The 18,166-nt window shown below is 43.2% G+C and overlaps 1 protein-coding gene and 1 long non-coding RNA gene across 4 annotated transcripts in view; one reads left to right on the top strand and one right to left on the bottom strand.

Annotated features, from left to right (window-relative positions):
- Window positions 1-18,166, bottom strand: part of GCNT2 (glucosaminyl (N-acetyl) transferase 2 (I blood group)) — a 106,749-nt gene that overhangs the window by 71,882 nt on the left and 16,701 nt on the right. For all 3 annotated transcript variants that reach the window (XM_079148957.1, XM_079148958.1, XM_079148959.1), the window contains exon 2: window positions 5,485-6,945. In XM_079148957.1, coding sequence (XP_079005083.1) covers window positions 5,485-6,406 — 922 coding nt within the window. In that variant the 5' untranslated portion in view covers window positions 6,407-6,945. The remainder of the gene's footprint in view (window positions 1-5,484; window positions 6,946-18,166) is intronic.
- LOC306666732 overlaps window positions 1-18,166 on the top strand; it is a 39,734-nt gene that overhangs the window by 16,434 nt on the left and 5,134 nt on the right. The gene's annotated exons all lie outside the window — the stretch shown is intronic.

Below are 18,166 nucleotides of genomic sequence, written 5' to 3'. Positions count from 1 at the left end.
CTCCCTCCCTCCTTTCTTTCTTTCTTTCTTTCTTTCTTTCTTTCTTTCTTTCTTTCTTTCTTTCTTTCTTTCTTTCTTTCTTTCTTTCTTTCTTTCTTTCTTTCTTTTTTTCTTCACACGTGCACAAACCAGGGATTGAACCCAGGGTCTCTTAACCATTGAGCCACACCCCCAGCCTTTTTTTTCTATTTTATTTTGAGACAGGGTCTCACTGAGTTTCTCAGGGCCTCAGTAAGTTGCTGAGGCTGGTTTTGAACTTGTGATCTTCCTGCCTCAACCTCCCGAGCCACTGGGATTACAGGTGTGCCCCACCGTGCCCAACTAAGACTGAATTTCTGTGTCCCGAGTCCTATCAAGGTTTACTTTCAAGGTGACAGAGGTACGAATTGTCTTCTAGAGCGAAATGAACCAGGAATGGTGTAACTTAGCTGGGGAAAGAGGAAAAGTGATTAAGAATATGAAGTGAGCCACCGAAGGCCCAAGAAGAAGCCCAGTGACCACTGAAGGAGAGGAGACAGAGACAGCAAAGCTCACTCGTGGGCTGACCCCCTTTCCACACTTCTTCTAAAGAAACTATAAAGTCATTGCCACTGTTTCCTTGATAATCTACCATAAAAGGTGAAGTTTCTGGGGCCATTTACCACCTTCCCTAGAGACTCGTCCCTTAGCACTCACTGGGGTCTAACTCACCGAGCTCCTTCCCAGGCGATATAAAGTGGAGATGGTTCAAACCAGGCTAAGAGTGAAACTCATCCCCTCACGTTTTCTCCCCTCCAGGTCTGTCTGGAGACCCAGTGATCTCAAAAGCCCTGTCAGCCTGATTGGTTTGGGGAATGCCAGTACCCTCTGGACCCCAGAGCCCAGGCGCACCATGGGCCTCGAGTGTCATCCCTGAGACCTCCTTGGTGTGACCTCCTCCTCCTCTTAGATCTCACTCCTGGCACCTCAGCATTCCAGGTCACATGCATAGGGAGGGGCTGAAGGGATGCACCAGTCGGAAGGAGTGACAAAGAGCCAGGTCACTGTGAACTCTACCACAGTCGGAAATGCAACCAGCCTCCTACATCAAGGGCTGGGGGAAATGCCCACTCTGGAAGCCAACAGGCTGGTGTACCAAAGTAGGGGGAAGCTGAGGGTGTTTTTGAGACTCTTCCTCTCCAGTTTTCCTTCTTCCTCCACTCCTTTGCTTTCAAGCACTTTGCCATCTCCTCTTCCTCCTACCTCAAACAAAGCCTGTCTGAGAAAGGTGCTTTTCTCATTCATTTGCATTTTTAAGTGGGTTTGAAATAAACTCCCACGGGGTGCTATCCTTCAGCCCAGATGATGGACACCTGAGAAGGAAGGTGGGTGGTGGCTGAAGCGGCCCCTCAGGCCTACCAGGGGCTCTTTCTCCTAATCCTACATCATCCACCTCGGAGTCAGAAGAGAAACTAAGAGACAGACATCATCCATTGTGGAGAGGAGGGAAGGACTCAGGTGGACAAGACAGGGATAAGATGGCAGGAGGGCTGGGGAGCCGGTGAAGTTCACAGGCAACGTCTTCAGAGCCCTATGCCAGTGATTTTCAGCAACCGACACCTTCCCCTGAGTAGGCCACGCACAGTCTTATCTTCTGGGAACCCTCCAGGGGACCAGCCACCTCTTCAGGGACATATTATGTACAAGTGACCATTTTTGTTTTTTTAAACCACATGACCCTGTCACGCTGGACACAGCAAAATGAACAACCCGGGGCTTATGTGGAGGGCAGCTCTCGGCAGAGAGGTCGACATCAGCTCGGAGGTGGGGTCAAGTGATAGTGAAAGCTGGCCACTGAACAGTGACACCGTGACCCAAAGCAAGACTCTCTGCGAGAGTCCGAATAAGGTTACTGTCAGGACGGCGCAGAATCAAGCAGCTGCCAGGGGAAAAGGAGATGGTAGGAGCCACAGGGAGGGGACCCCATTAGCAAGCAGGAGCTCTGGAGCAGAGGCAAGGATGGCAAACAATAAGGGGCTAGAGGTGTATCTTAATGGTAGAGCGCTCACCCAGCGTGAGCAAGGCCCGGGTGCATCCCCTCATTAAGGTACAGCACCTCATTAAGAAAGAAAGAGCTGGGTGCAGGGGCGCGTGCCAGTAATCCAAGCAGCTCGGGAGGCTGAGGCAGGAGGATCACAAGTTCAAAGCCAGCCTCAGCAACTTAGTGAGGCCCTAAAGCAACTCAGTGAGAGGGTTGGGGATGTGGCTCAGGGTTAAGGCCCCTGGGTTCCATCCCCAGTACCAAAAAAAAAAAAAAAAAGAAGGGAGGAAGGGAGGAATGAGGGAGATGAGGGAGGGTGGGAGGGTAAGAGTGAGGAAGGAAGGGGAGGAAGGAAGGAAGGAAAGAAATTCAGGTAAGGAAAAAGAAGCCGGTAAAGCAAAATAAGTAGAGGTGGAGACTCTGAGAGGAAAGTGCAGTCAACTTCTTGCTGCTGCTAGGACAGCAGAGCTGTGGTCGGGCCATTTTTTAAAAATTTTCTTTTATTTATTTATTTCGGGTGCTGGGGATTGAACCCAGGGGTGCTCTACCAGCAAGCTGCATCCCCAACCCTTTTTAAATTTTTTTATTTTGAGACAGGGTCTTGTTAAGTTGCTGAGGTTGGCCTTAAACTTATGATCCTACTGCTGTGACCTCCCCAGGTCACTGGGATTACAGGTATGCACCACCACGCCCAGCTCTTGTACGTTTTTGGAATGCATGACTCAGTGGATTTGTTTTCTATTGTTTTGCTCACATTGCGGCTTACCAGATGTGTGAAAATCCAGTTGCAATCCCTAGATCATGCTGAGAGGTCAGGGTGTTACCATGAACTTTCTGCTCAATCAGTGATTACAACTGTGAACTCTCAGGGCGGGAAAAGACTCGGGAGACTTCTTTTCAGCACTTGGGGCTCCCTCGGCAGCATCTCCCTGGCCTCTGCATCCTTGGTTTTGTTCATCGCCACGGAAGCTCCCCTTCTACTCTCAGCTCCTTGGGTTCTTGTGTCTCTCACCCACCAACCCTAGATTCATCTTCCAAAATTACAGACTTGGTCCTATTTTTCTTTCATGTGATATCTTTTGTTAAGATACTTTAAGCTGGTGTACACCTGCAATCCCAGCAGCTCAGGAGGCTGAGGCAGGAGGATCACAAGTGCAAGGCCAGCCTGGGCAATGTAGCAAGACACTCTCTCAAATTAAAAAATAAAAATTAAGGCTGGGGATGTAGTTCAGTGGTGGAGTGCCCCTAGGGTTCAGTCCCTAGTACTGGAAAATAAATAAGTAAAAGAATCTAAGTCTATTTTTAGATTGAATTTCCTTTCTGTTCGTCTGGGTCCTTCCCCAAAAAGTGGAGTTTAGCCTTTTAACCCTCTCAGCAACCGTTTCGGGAGACTGCTTTGTCAGCGTCTCCCCTGCAGCCTGTCACGGGCCTGGATGGTTTACATCACAGGCTAAGTCATATATAAGAGAGAAGTGAGGTTTTTGTCTTTCGTGTTTTGTAGACTACAATTCTTTCTGCACAGCAGCGGAGGCTGCCTCCCCTCCTGACTGGATGAGCTCCTCTTTATCATGACATTACTCCTTCTTGCTCTAGAAAAGCAGATTTCCAAAGTGTTCTACACCTAGGAAGCTTTGTGTGCCAACACCTCAAACATGCCTCTGCAGTGGCTCGACCTGAGAATCACCTGGAAGCTATACCAGCTCCGCTGCTGGGTCCATCCCCAGCAGGGACACCCTCTGGGAAGCGGACCTGGCCTTAGATATGTTTAAAAGCTACAGGCAATGATAATAAGCAACCACCAATGTAAAGAAACCATAAATTTGATCCTCATATAGATTGCACTAACTTTTCTCCTTGAGCCCGACAGTCTGAATTTTTATTTTGAGCTGGACTAGCACAATTGAGAGGTTCACTGCAAACAACTTAAGGTTATCAAGTCGCTTGGAACTTAGACCAAAGAAAAGGTAGATTTAATTTAGAAACAATAGAGATCTAATTGAAAGTCATCTTTATTTTATTTATGTATTTTTGGTACCAGGGAGTGAACCCAGAGGTGGTTAATCACTGAGACACATCCTCAGCCGTTTTTATTTTTTATTTTGAGATAGGGCCTCTCACTAAGTTGCTGAGGCTGGCTTTGAACTTGTAATCCTCCTGCCTCAGCCTCCCAAAGTCACTGGGATTACAGGCATGCACCACTGCGCCCAGCGAAAGTCAGCTTTAAAAGAACATCAGGCTTAGGAGAGTTGGCTTAATGGGGGCTTTTTGTATTTACTGACTGGGTGATTTGAGCATATGGTCTAACCACACTGAAGTTGTTTTTCATATGAAATGAAGGTGTTGGTCTAGAAATACTTAAGGCACTCTAAATTTCTGATCCAATTCCAGGAAAGAATTTACAAATAAAAAATGTAAAAGTTGTGTGTCCTGCTCTGATTTTGAAAGGATGGAAATTTAGCTATGGGACTTACAACAGGAGCAAAATAATATTAAATATCCAAATTGTCACTCAAATTTTATCCCTGATTTTAAATGCCGTTGGCCCTTGAAGGGGAATTAGACTGAATTTGATCCTTTGAAGGACTAGTGTTCCCTAAGTCTTTTGCCCTGTGTCTAGGCTGAGTACACAAGTGGGCCTATGGGTCTCTGGGCCCAGTGAGGTAGCTTGGTATATCAGCAGAATCAAATCAGATAGTCAAGTTTTTCAACTTAGCTTTGCTAATCTATGCCTCTGTTTCTCAACTGCCAAATAGAGTTGAGGTGTGAGCAGAGCTGCTATAAAGATTTTGATAAAAAATTAACATTGATGTGGTATATGTAGAAAAAAGGAATACTATTCAGTCTTTAAAAAAGGTAATCCTATTCCTTGGGACCACATGGATGAACCTAGGGGACATTATGTGAAGTGAAATAAACCAGACACAAAAAAGCAAATATCTTATGGTCCCACTTATATGTGGAATCTAAAAAAGTTGAATTCACTGACAGTGGGAATTGTTGATCAAAGGTATGAAATTTCAGATTGACAGGAGGAATACTTTTGAGAAATACTGCCCAGCAGGGTGATTATAGTCAATGATAACGTACTACATGTTTCAAATAACTAAGAGACCAAATCTCAAACGTTTGTCAAAAGATCACATTGTCCCCATCAATGTCTATAATTATGATTTCTGAATAAAAACTAAAATTAATTTAAAAATAACATTGACAAATAAATGTTCCACATTTAGAAAATTAACATTTGAAACTGAAGTTTGAAATGTCAATTCTTTTACTATCTTTTAAGCAGCTTATTCAGTATACACAATGCCATATTTATTAAAAAAAAAAAAAATGTCATGTGTGGTGACATGTGCCTGTAGTCCCAGCTACCCAGGAAGCTGAGACTGGAGGGTCGCTTGAGCTTGGGAGTTGAAGGCCAACCTGGGCAACATAAGGAGTCCCTGTCTCTTAAACCACCACAACGAAAGAGACATACGTACCAGGAATCCTATTGAGAGTCACCCAGAAATGTTCGTCAGGACTGTACGTGTCCCTGGACCAGGAGAGCAAGTCCAGGGCGTGCTGGTCTTGAAGGACAAAGTTAGTAAATTCCCTCGTGAGGGCCACATAGGCAGTACCAAAGTAGATGGTCATATTGTGAGGAGGAGGAGGTTTTAATTTGGTTGTTTTGTGCACGTAAGAGTTTTTGCTGTTCAATAATTCTCGGTGGACATACTTGGTCCGACCAATCGCATGAGCTGGGGGCAGCACCCCTGGGGTAATGTTCTTCCCTATAAATCCTTTCAGATACTGAACTATTTCCTTGTTGGTTTTCAGGGGGAAATCTTGCCCACAGGTGTTGAGGACGTACTTCCAGGGGACCTCGGAGTTCACCAGGTCCTTCATGCAGTTCAGATCCGCCTGGAGCCTGGAAATCCCACCATAGACCACGGGTTCCATCTTAGAAGCCAGAAAGGCATTTGGGAAGCAGCTCAGTAATTGTTCCACCGCATCCTTAAATGCAGCTGTGGCCTTCTTGTCCACGTGCACACAGTAGACATTTTGGGGCATGTAAATGGCTCTGAAGAGCCTCTCAAAAGTGCCAAAGTCTTTGTGGATGATCAGTGTGAATGCCAGAGGGAAGTCAGCTTCTTCCTTAGAGAGTGTTTCTGTTATATAATGACTTTGAACCCTGTACTCGTAGCAGGTAGATTCAGCCAGGGTAGTTTTCAATGCATTCTCTGTTGGGTACAACACCTCCCCCCTCAACATCTGGAGACAGGCTTCAGCCAGCAGCGTGGAATTGAAGGGCACAGCCCTCAGAAAGCGTCGGTTCTCCCATAACTTACTGTTGTAAATGAATACAAAAATCACGGCAGTGATAAGAGATAGGCTAAAAAGACAGTACTTCCAAGAGCCCATCGTTCAAAATCAGGAAATGAGCAAACTGTCCTTTGAAATGTGATCAGAGCCCAGATCCAGTTAACTCACGTCTCCTGCAGGTTCCGACCTCATCCTCCTGGTGGACGCACTTCTGATCAGCAGCTAACAGTTCTCATCTTTTTTTCTTTCTTCTTCTTCTTCTTTTCCCTCTTCCTTCCCTCTTCATTTACGGCTCTGTTGCATTTTCACTTTTCTTTGACACATTTCTGAAGTAGCTGTTTGGCATTTGCCCTGCCTGCTGACCTGTTCCTCTGCAAAGCTCTCCGCCCCAGCCTCAGTGGCCAGCAAGTGTACCTGCTCCCACAGTGAGATCCCTTGTGGGTGAGGTGGCCGTTCTGCAAGTCATCGCTCTAGGACTTCAAACCCGCTTCTTGTCCCAGCCCAAGGCTGGTAACTGTGTCAGCTCCCCAGCTTCCTGTTAATCATTGCATTCAACTGCCTGGGTTTGTTTGCTTAAACAGCACCGCCAAGTTAAAAGCTGCAGTTGGGAGCATGTGAACACTGCCTGGAGAGAGATTCTGTCAATAAAAAACATCGTGCTTCAAAATGAATTGCTTAACCCCGTCTTTTTCCACACGAGCCCCCCCGCCTTTGGCTGGGTTTGCTATAAAGCATAGCATGGGACAGGCTGTTGAGGCAAATTCTTTCCAGGGTTGAATTTTCTCTGGGTCTATGAAAAGGTCCTTAAAAAGGCATATTAATTAGCAAGCTGACCTCACATCTCGCTTACCACACAAAGTGACTGGGGCATTCTGTCCACTGGAGGCTAACTTATCTAAAACATGCAAATACAGAAAGGACTCACACTTTGTCCTTACCTCCAAAAAATTGCACAGAGGATAAAGTTAGGTGAATGGGAAGTTCAGTGCACCCTTGCCTCGGTGGGATACAGAGCAGCCTGATTCCTAGAGATGCAGGGAAGAGGTAGACTCCTGTACTTTCCAGAACTTCAGGAGAGAGGTTCTCAGAGTTAGACTTATAAGCACTTTATTTTTTGGCAATAGGGATTAAACCCAAGGGTGCTTTTACCACTGAGTTACACTTTTTTTTTTAAATTCTGAGACAGGGCCTCTTTCTAAGTTGCTGAGGCTGGCCTTGAACTTGTGATCCTTCCTGTCCTGAGTCACTGGGATTATACTGCGCCACCACACCCTACTCAGATTTATAAACACTTTAAAAACATTTCCTTATGTATAAAAGATAAGAATAATTTTACCACCCTAGGTCAATCATGAGAATAAACATGAGATAACATATAAAAAGAGTTCATCTCGGTGTCAGACAACAGATGAGGCTGGGAAAGAGGCATAATAATATGAGCAAACAAGAAGCCCATTCTCTCTCTCTCTCTCTCTCTCTCTCTCTCTCTCTCTCTCACACACACAGAGCCTGCCCCACACCCCTACTTCAAGTAAATGACACAATTTATTGCTTCTCCTTTGAAAGCTTCTTGCCCCTCCCTTGCCCCTTCCATCTGTGAGCCCATCCAGGACCCACTGATGAGTTGTTATTTGGTAGCTAGCTGGCTGTGTAGGGCTGTGAACAGAGCATCCCTGATCTGCTGCCAGCTCCTAGCATTATCGTGCAGAGTAGACCATCAAATACTTATTGATTTTATCCTTAAGCTTTCATTTCTCCATTTCCCTGATCACATTAGTGTGAGACTCCAGATAATAATTTCTAAGAGATGAGTCACAACTACCTATTTTTCTAATACATCTTCTTAATTATAAAGATAATATAAAATTATAGTTTGCAAATGTTTTCACATCCTGTATTTTCATTTACCCCTTGCCCCTAGACAGCACCTTTTGATTTTATTAAGAACATAGGGTCCAGGCATAGCGATGCAGGCCTGTAATCCTAGTGACTCACAAGGCTGAGGCAGGAAGATAGCAAGTTCAAGGCCAGCCTGGGCAACTTAATGAAATCCTATCTCAAAATTTAAAAAACAAACAAAAAAGACAGGGGATATAGCTCAGTGTGAAGTGTCCCTGTGTTCAATCATCAATACTGGAAAAAATTTTTAAAAAGAACACAGTGGGAGGCTGAGTAGAGCACAGGCTTAGCATGTGCAAGGACCTGGGTTCAATTCTGAGGAATTGAACACGCATCCACCCACGACACAGAGGAAGATGCAAGTTTATAAGCTGCTTTTAAAATTTGAGATTCTAGCCTAACATGGTCCCTAGATCTACTGGGCCTTCGTTAGGCATTGTCTTCACGACATTTACTTTTGAACCAAAGAGTTGAGCGAGTTTTTGTTGTTGTTGTTGTTGTTGTTTTGTTTTTTTAATTTCTCCACTCCCAAATGAAAGCCAACGCATTAATGAGTCGGTTGCCAAATGTATTTCACACGCATCAGGAGCACAGGAAACTGTGCTAAGAAAGGACCCAGGAAGAATTCTCCAGAACTCAGTCTTCAGCTGTTTTAGGAGTCAGATTCTACAGCATGATTCAGCTGTTCACTATCTTGTCTACACGACCCAAACAGGATCCAATCAACCCTGATTTCTTTCCTTAGCTACTTTTTGTGTGTCTGTCTAAAATCCTTTTGAATGAATCACTTCTTTCATACAGTCATCAGACAAAAGCATTTGCTTTTTTGGAAATGGCTAAAATTATCTAATTTGTATTTAATTTTTAATATCCCTGTAGGTAGGCACCGTCCACATCAAATGCATTTGGCCGTCGGGATGCTTACATGAAGATGTCGGTGCCTAACTATGCCTGTCTGAACGAGGCGAGTCATTTTTAGTCTTTCTCCTGATTTATCCAGACAATGACATCAGCTCTCCCTTTGTTTATTTTGGCCGTCATCTTGTTCTTGGCCCAGTTCTAACTCCCCAGATACTGCAGGCATAAACGCATCTTGAATCATTTGCCTGCTCCTTGAATTTACAGCTCAGAGCCACGGACACTTGGATTTAGTGCTTTGCTGCAGTAGATTCTTGTACCTCCCCTGAAAAACTACAAGGGTCCTTTGACTTCCGGCTCTGGAAACTCTTACATTTATTTAAAATAGCAACATTGACAATGCTGGACATTTTCAAAAGAATGCATGAGAACCTGGTTTCTTTTTTGTCAGCTTGGTGCTCTCTGATATTCTTCCTCTTGCAGGTCAGATGGGAGACGCTGGTTCTCCTGACCCTCCATCTTTCCTGATCTCTTTTGCAATCTACCACTAATCATTCTTCTAAATTCTGGACTCTATGCTGTTGCATTTAGGTGAAATGACGTGAGGGGATGGCAGTGAATGACCAAAAAGAACAGAGATGGCTCATCCTGGCTTGAATATTAGACCAAAATTAATACCCCAAATTCCAGGTTGGAGGCAGTGATCAGACAGGGCATGGAGTGCTGAAGAAAATGGGAACCAGTTTAAACCCGCAGGTTGGTCCCTGCAGGGTATGCATTTATACCCCGTAGGTCAGTCTGCAATTGATTGCACCTCCAGAAGGCATACTCATAAGCTCTCATTCCAGGACACAAACCAACTTTTCTTGCACTAAGATAGTGTCAAGCAATGTTTTTAGAAAAGGGTTTCCTTTCATCATCCTTGTCTTACTATGGAACACAGGATGCCCAAAGTCATTTTCATATGTTCATTTTATCAGGACACCATCTCTGTGCCCAAGTTAGAAGCCAGAGAACCCAAGAGAAACTTTTCAGTGTCTGGGAAGGCCTGGTGATGTCCCAGAGGACGGCTTGGATTTCATTGTTTTTTTTGAAATCAGAAGGGTATAGACATTTTGATTTTTTTCTCTACTCCAGTTGTTTTCCTGCGCTCCTCTTTTTATTCTTATGTATTGATGGAGGTTAAATGTACTACCTTGATTTACCCTCTTGGAAGTTTCTTTTCAATCACAGGACATGGGCTGAAGCTCAGGGTTTAAAATAGCCAGGAAGCATGAGTGGTGGCATATGCCTGTAATCCCAGCAGCTTGGGAGGCTGAGGCAGGAGCTTCTCAGAGCTCAGAGTTCAGCAATATAGCAAGGCCCCAAGCAACTTGGTGTGACCCTGTCTCAAAATATAAAAAAGCGCTGGGGATGTGGTGCCCCTGGGTTCAATCCCTGATACAAACACAATCCCTGGGTTATGTGTTTTTATCCCAGAAAGTCTCTGGGTGAATCAAGACCACTCTTGAGAGACTTGGAGCCCTTGAAGAAGTCATCTGATCTCATACCTCTTGGTTTCTTCTTGGTTGCATTTAAAAAACCACCTCCATGGGTCTCATAGGCAGTTAGGGACTCTACAAGTTAATTGAAGATCTCCAGGCCCGACTTTGGCTTCCATGGTAGCTGGTCATTCATACCTTTGAATCTGAGTCTGGTAGTTTTTGTTTTTCCTTTTGGAACCCTGGCCTTGTGCATGCCAGGAGAGTGTTCTACCACTGAGCTACCTCCCCAGCCCCAGCGTCTTAGTTTTTGAATTTTGAAGTCAAGACAAAAATCATTCAGTGTTGGGAAGGTTCCAGAGGAAATAAACTTACAACACCAAGCTCAGTTCTGTCCAGTGATGTCAGAGCTAATTTCAGAGCTTGAGAGAAAACCCTGAGGAAAGTAAAGGTATGGGGAGAAAATTCTGCAGGCTTCAATAGCTTACCTGAAAACAGCTGGAAACGGGTTAATAAGGAAGTGGATGAGAAGCTGGTCTTTTCAAGCTCAATTAAGTATCATTGAGGTGATGTGAGGCTGAGGTCAAAAGCTGAAAGACAAAGGATATTGCCATGCTAGTTAGAGCCTCTGAGCCCAAGGCACTTTATAGCTGTGTTTGCACATAAAAAGGAACCTGGCAATCCAAGGCTTTTAATGCCAAGTGCCAAGGGAGGAGTCTAAACCAAAGAACCTCGGGTATTTTTACAATGTAGATTTTTCTCTGCTGCAGAAAGTCAACCTCAAGTTTGATTTGAGTATATTTTACAAGTTGGGTGGTATGGGGAGAACATGGGCCCAACCCCAGTGCAAACTTCATTTCTCCTCTTTATAGTAGATTTTCCTTCCTTCTCTCTCTCTCTCTCTCTCTCTCTCTCTCTCTCTCTCTCTCTCTCTCTCTCTCGCACTCTACTGGGGAATCGAACCCAGGGGCTCTGACCCACTGAGTTACATACCCAACCCTTTTATTTTTTATTTTATTTTGAGAAGGGATTTTGTTAAGTTCCTTGGAGCCTCCCTAAATGGCTGAGACTGACCTTGAACTTGGGATCATCCTGCCTCGGCCTCCTAAGTTGCTGGGCTTACAGGTGTACATCCCCATGTCCAGTTTCCTTCCTTCTTTTTATATCCCAGAAAGTCCTTGATGTGATTTTGAAGTTGTAGGAGTAAAAGATCACTGATGCAGGTAGACGTCTACTCTGGGGAAGATGTTGAGCTTCTGATCTTAACAATAACATTATGAAAGAATGTAGCCCCCCTTCTTCCAATTAAAATACATTGTTTCATCAGAACAGAATGCAAAGAAATGAATCCTTGAATCCTCCTGCTGTAGGGTCCCCAGGCCCTGGGATTGCAGCCTCCTATTTCTTCCTCAAAACCAGTCTACAAGGAACTGACCGTTGTCTGCAATCTGGCTCATGGGTCACCAGGGGAGAGATCTTCCTTATAAGAGATAACTGTCCAAGGGCCCCAGGCAAAAAATAAGGAAAGCAAAAAAAAAAAAAAAAAAAAAAAAAAGAAAGAAAGACTTAATTTTGCTGAAACCTGAATTTACATGGTGGATCTGCCTTTAACGTCAGAAGAATGGGTTTCCATAGAATTGCAATACTGCTCAACTACTTTTCTACATGGCCCAAGGCTTCATTTTCAGTTTTTCTATCACCAAATGAAGTTCATACCTCACAGGAATATTTTGGCAGTGACTAATTAAATAAAGTACATTTTAAAGTCCAGACAGTGCCAACATCTTATTAGATTCTAGAAACACTTGACTTTGCCTGAAGAGAACCGAGGAATGGAACATGACCCATTGAATTAGAGATAAGCATTGTCCTTTCCTAGAGTCAAACCTTGTAACTAAGATAAATATGGGGACTAATGATTTAAGAAGACAGATGAAAAATCATAGTACCCTGTGGGCACATCGCATCTTAAGGCAACATACACACATGCTCATCTTTAAAAACCTTTAGAAACAGAAATCTCCCATGTCACAACCAAGTGATTCATTTAGACGTTCAACTTTTTTTTTTTTTTTTTTTTTTTTGAGTATTCACTTTATGCCAGGCACTGTGCTAGGTTTGGGGAATATGACACTTAAGTGTAGCTCACATAAGCACCAGGTTATTGGATCTTAACTGCTACCCAGGATTAAACTGAGGAGACCCAGGAAGACTCCATTTCCTCCTCCAGTAGTTTTCTAGTAAGTTGGTCTCTGCGGAGCTCTCCCTGTTCCCAGAGGATAAAATTGCCCAGAAGCATTTCACAGGAACAGTCTCGGCCTCTTTAAGCTAAAGGCTGTTTAAACCCAATGTTTATATAGAACAATACAAGCTGGAATGTGGAAGGTGCAAAGATCTTTTTGCCCTTGAAAATCTGCCCTGAGTTGAAAATAGTCTCTGTCCCAGGGAACCTGCCCAGCGTCAGATTTCTCCAACTTCTGTGACCCAGGCATGACAACACCCTACAGAATCTTCCCTACAGAATCCTGGAGGGCTTTGAGGATATCTCGCCACTCCAGGGCCAAGAAGAAACTGCTCAGGGAGATTGTTGGCCTGGAAGTGCCTGAATCTCCATTAGGTCCCTCCATCGTTGGACTCAGGACAATTATTCTCTTTTCTTGGAACTTCCTTCCATATTTACCTACTCAGAGGATGTCTTTTCCAGAAAGGGAACTTTTGGATTCCCTTTCCAGACCCCTCATCTTTAAGGTTCTACCCATAAATTTAGTTCATGGCAGGGAATCCTGTTGCATCTGGATTGAGATCCAGAGTGAGCTGTAACAGACCCAGATGTGCGTCCCATCAAATGCTCCCCGCTGGGGAAGGGAATTCCCAAGGTGGCAGCAGGATTGAGTAGAGCATGCCTCTGGCTAGGAGTCTGGAGGCAGGTTTTCACCTCAGTACTGCAAATTATATACCTTGAGCAAGTTACTTCCTCTTTCTAAACCTTGGTTTCTCCCTAAGCAAGGCAAACAGGCTCTTTACCTACCATTCCAGGGATGAAACTTCCTGTCTTAGGGAACAAAGCTATGTGCAACTGTGAGTTTTTCCATGTCACTCTTTCCCTAGACAGTTTGAAGTTTGAAGCAGCTAATGAAATTGCATGAGGTTAAAATATTTTTGCAGACATAGAGTCAAGGGCCAATATAAAACAAAGGTATAGCAAATCACCAATCCTCTCCCTCTCTCCCTCTCTCTGTCTCTCTTTCTCATCAGGGACTGAACCCAGGGTCTTGCACATGCTAGGCAAACAGTCTATAACTATATTCTCAGACCGTATTAAATTTTATTTTTCGAGAAAGGGTATCCCTAAAAGGCCTAGGTTGATCTTGAACTTGCCATCTTCCTCCTCTGCCTCCTGATTAGCTGGGATTTCAGGCATCTGCTAACATTTCCAGTTGCAGATCTCCAATTCACTTGAAAGACTAAAAGAAACTCAATTGTCTTAACAGAGGAATGTTGGGATTATGAGAAATTATTTTTTTCTGTATTCTTTTTTTCTATTTTCCATTTTCTAAAATAGTCACAAATTAGTTTTCTTATTAGAAAAACAATTTTATGATAATAATAGTAGTGTAATAGTAATAAAAACATGTGCTCATTCTTACCAATCTGTCAAAAACAAAAATAGAAGGTTTTTATTTTTTATTTTATTTTATTTTTTGAGTGGGGAGTTTTCCTCCGATTGAACTCAGGGGCACTCGATCACTGAATCACATTTCCAGTCCTATTTTGTATTTTATTTAGGGACAGGGTCTCACTGAGTTGGTAATGCCTCCCTTGTGCTGAGGTTGGCTTTGAAGTCATGATCTTCCTTCCTCAGCCTCCCGAGACACTGGGATTACAGGTGTGTGCCACATGCCCAGCTCTCTTATTTATTTATTTTTTAACATACAAGATATATACAGATTAGATACAAAGACATTTTATATGAGGCACTTGAGCAACCACAGATTTTGGTGACTGAGGCAGGTCCTAGAATCCATCCCCCAATGATACTGAGGCATGACTGCCTATTTTTCTCTAGTTCTGGCCCTTGAAGTGGTACTAGAGTAAGACTCATGCAGCAACAAGCATGTCTCACTCAGATTCTTGTAAGTTTAATTCTTTTGAAATAGTTGAAAACAAAAGATCTTCAAATATTTTACAGGTATTCAAAGAGTAGATTAATGAGCTGCCTGAACAACAGGAACTTCTGAAAGGTGGTATGCAAGGTTAGAATGAGCTAGAATGAGCAGGAAGTAAGGTTTAAACCAACCCAGAGTAAGAAATTTTACCTTCTGGAATTACAGTTTCCTCATCTGCAAACGGAGGATAATAATAACCACCTCCCTCAGAGGTGTTCTGTGAGGGTCAAATGATTCAATTAAATAAAGCTTCCATGTTAGTCCTTCTGTTCTTCCCTTGAAAAAATAATCTTGTTCTAGTGGGTACAGGTGGACACACCTGTAACCCCAGGAACTCAAGAGGCCTGGCTAGAAGTTGGTTTTTAGATGAGCCTGCTTCAAGGACTACACTCTGCATTAGGCAGGTTCTGTAGAAGAAGAGAACCAACATGATATACATAAAGGTCTGAGTATAAAAAGGAGATTGATTAGATTGGCCCACAGGACCAGAAGCTGGATAGTCCCACAATGGCCGCTGCAGACTGCAGAGTTGGAGGTACCAGCAGCTGCTCAGTCCAAGAAGCTCAAACCTCAGAATAGGAGGGACCAAGGATTCAACCCCAGTCAAGGATCAAAGTCCTGGAAGCTCCCTGGAGAGTCTCCAGTGGGTCTGCTTTGGAACAGTGAAGGATCTGGAGTCTGAAGTCCTCAGAAGGTCACAGCAGCAATCAAAGCCCGCTCAAGAACTGAGCTCAGGTCTGCTTCTGCTTCCTCCTTCCACCTTTTAGTTCCATCCAGGACCCCAACCTGTTGGACTGTGCTGCCCACATTAGGGTGGGTCTCCCTCTTAGTTTGTTGTCCCACAAGTGAGTCATTCCTGGAGACACCCTCATAATCCTAGGCAGCAGCCTCTTAATCTTAGGCATCTCTTAATCTAAACAAGCTGTCAGTTCTCTCTCTCTCTCAAGAAAAAAACAATTTTAATGGGCTTGCCCCCCCTTACACTGCACTGTGTGTATCAGGCATAGACAATTTAACTTGCTCATTAGCAAGACTCACAATTTCTTTATGGCTTGGCATTCTGTACCTTTCACCGAAGTATGAAAAATAGATAGTACTCTGTAGGAATTTTGCTGGAGAGGTAAATAAAAAGCTTCATATGATTTTAGACCTTTTACCAATTAAGGAATGAAATCATCTAATATCCATGGTTGTATATTTGCTTCACAAACCCAGAGTGTGGAGCTGGAGATTAAGAGGGAAGGGGGAGCCATTGAGAGCATTCGGGATTGGGCCCAGGCGAAGAGCCAGTTAAATCAGCAGAGGCAGGTTTTCTCTTGGCAATTACCTGATTATTTCACAATTTGGTTATGTCCACTCAAATGACCTCAGTCTTCTCTGCTTTTCTAGGCACCATTCTTTTTGCTCCATACAGGAGCCAACCCGACTGCTCTGCTCCATCATTCACAAGAGCATTTCAGTCCCGCACCCACCAGGCAGGAATCTGGCCATCCACAAACCCCAGCAAAAATGGCTCATACAGACTTAAAAGTACTCACCTCTATGAATTATACATAAAAACAGTGCAGTTATTTCTGTTTAGTTGAAGCAGCTCTTAAAAAGAACACCCACTGTTAGCAGAGATTTGATGAAATAAACCATTTTGTAGGCCAGTGGACTATGGGAAATTCGAACATACTAGAAAGCAGTTTGGTCCTACATATAGAGAACTTCAAATGCTCTTATTGTTCCATCCAGTAGGTCTTGATTCAAAGGGAACAACATGAAAGTGTGGTAAAGCTTTATGTGAAAAGATGTTTACTTGTGATGTCATGTAGCAGTGACTACAAGAGCATTTTACCCAGTGCAGAACCAGGAAGAAAACTTCAATTGTTGGTAAGCAAATTATGGTACATCCATACTAAGATAAAGAATGCAGTCATTTCGTATTTTTCAAGAACATAGGGAAATTATTATGATATATTGCAGTAACAGGGAATAAAATGATCTCCTCTATCAGTGTGACCAATCTTTATAAGCCAAAGAAACTGCACATTATGCAAACTGAGAAGTCATTGCTGTTAACGTGTTTGCATTATCAATAGATAATTTAAATATATAATTTAAATATTATATCAATATACAATTTATTATAAGTATATATTTATATATTTATATTATAAGTATATATTAAATATATATAAATATATATTTATATATATACTTATAAGTATATATTTATTGCTTAGGTCTTTCTATATTTCCCACATTTTCTGCAACAAGATGGAATTTTATAATATGAAAAAATATTAAAAAAATTTTTATCTACCTATAACTCATGCAGGGCTTTCAAATTTTACATGACAGGTGAAGCCTTAAAGGTTTTTGCCAGCCTGGCCTCAGAGGGTTTCCATTCATCAGGCAAAATGAGGCGACCATGTGACCATAGCCCACATAGTGGACCTAGCTGATAGTTTGAAAGTCTTGGGAAAAAAAAATTTTTTTTTTTTTTTTTTGGTTTTGTGGACGGACCCAGGGCCTCTTGCTAGGCAAGCACTGTGTCACTGAGCTATATCCACGGTCCTGAATTCTTGAAATTCTTGATGATATTTTGAATTTTTAAAAATTTTTATTTGTGGAGATTTGCCAATTGTTCTTATAGACTTTTGTGGACATTTTCAGATCTCAAACTTTTCAAACTCGATAATTTGAATGCACACAAAACGAGACCGTAAGGAATACTCCGTACTACAGATCGCCTAAACAACACTGTCTTCACTTGAGAAAACAGCTCTGGAGGGCTGGAACTGTGAGCTAGTGGTAGACCTTTGCCTAGCAGGCATGAGGCCCTGAGATTGATCCCCAGACCTCCCTAGCACCCACCCTCTCAAAAAAGAAAGAATACAGTTTTGGGTGTCCTATCAAAGGTTTGGGACATACAACATCAGGAGAAATTTAATGAGCATGTTCTCTAAGCAAATGCTACATTTAGTGATATGTGAAAAGTATAATTTATTTTATATTACTTCATTGAAATAGGCATGCAGAACAATCTCCAGGGTGTGCATAAAGTCTGGGATGCAGTGAACACCCATAACACAGTCAAAGGCGTTTTCACTGTGCAAGTCACGCACGTGTCTGCAGACCCTCCGCCCCACCCAGGCAAACGACGCTAAGTTTATCAAGAAGTGAATTCAAATTTCACATACCTGGAATCCGGTTTAGTGTCACCCAGAAGTGCTCATCAGGAGACTAGGTGTTCTTTGACCACTTGAGTAAATCAATGGACCTCTAATCTTTAAGGACAAAAGAAGCAAATTCCCTTGTAAGGGTCACATAGGCAGTGCCAAGGGAACAGTCGGGCCACGTGGAAGGGGTGCTGTTCTCCTCCAAGTCCAAGCCCGAAGGAAAACAAAGGGCACCTGTATTTGGGTACCACTCTGATGAACAGGGAGGAGGCAGCACCCCTGGGAAAA

This window comes from Sciurus vulgaris (genome assembly GCF_902686455.1).
Source record: "Sciurus vulgaris genome assembly, chromosome: 7".
Lineage (NCBI taxonomy): Eukaryota > Metazoa > Chordata > Mammalia > Rodentia > Sciuridae > Sciurus > Sciurus vulgaris.
This window is presented reverse-complemented; position numbering and strand designations above follow the sequence as displayed.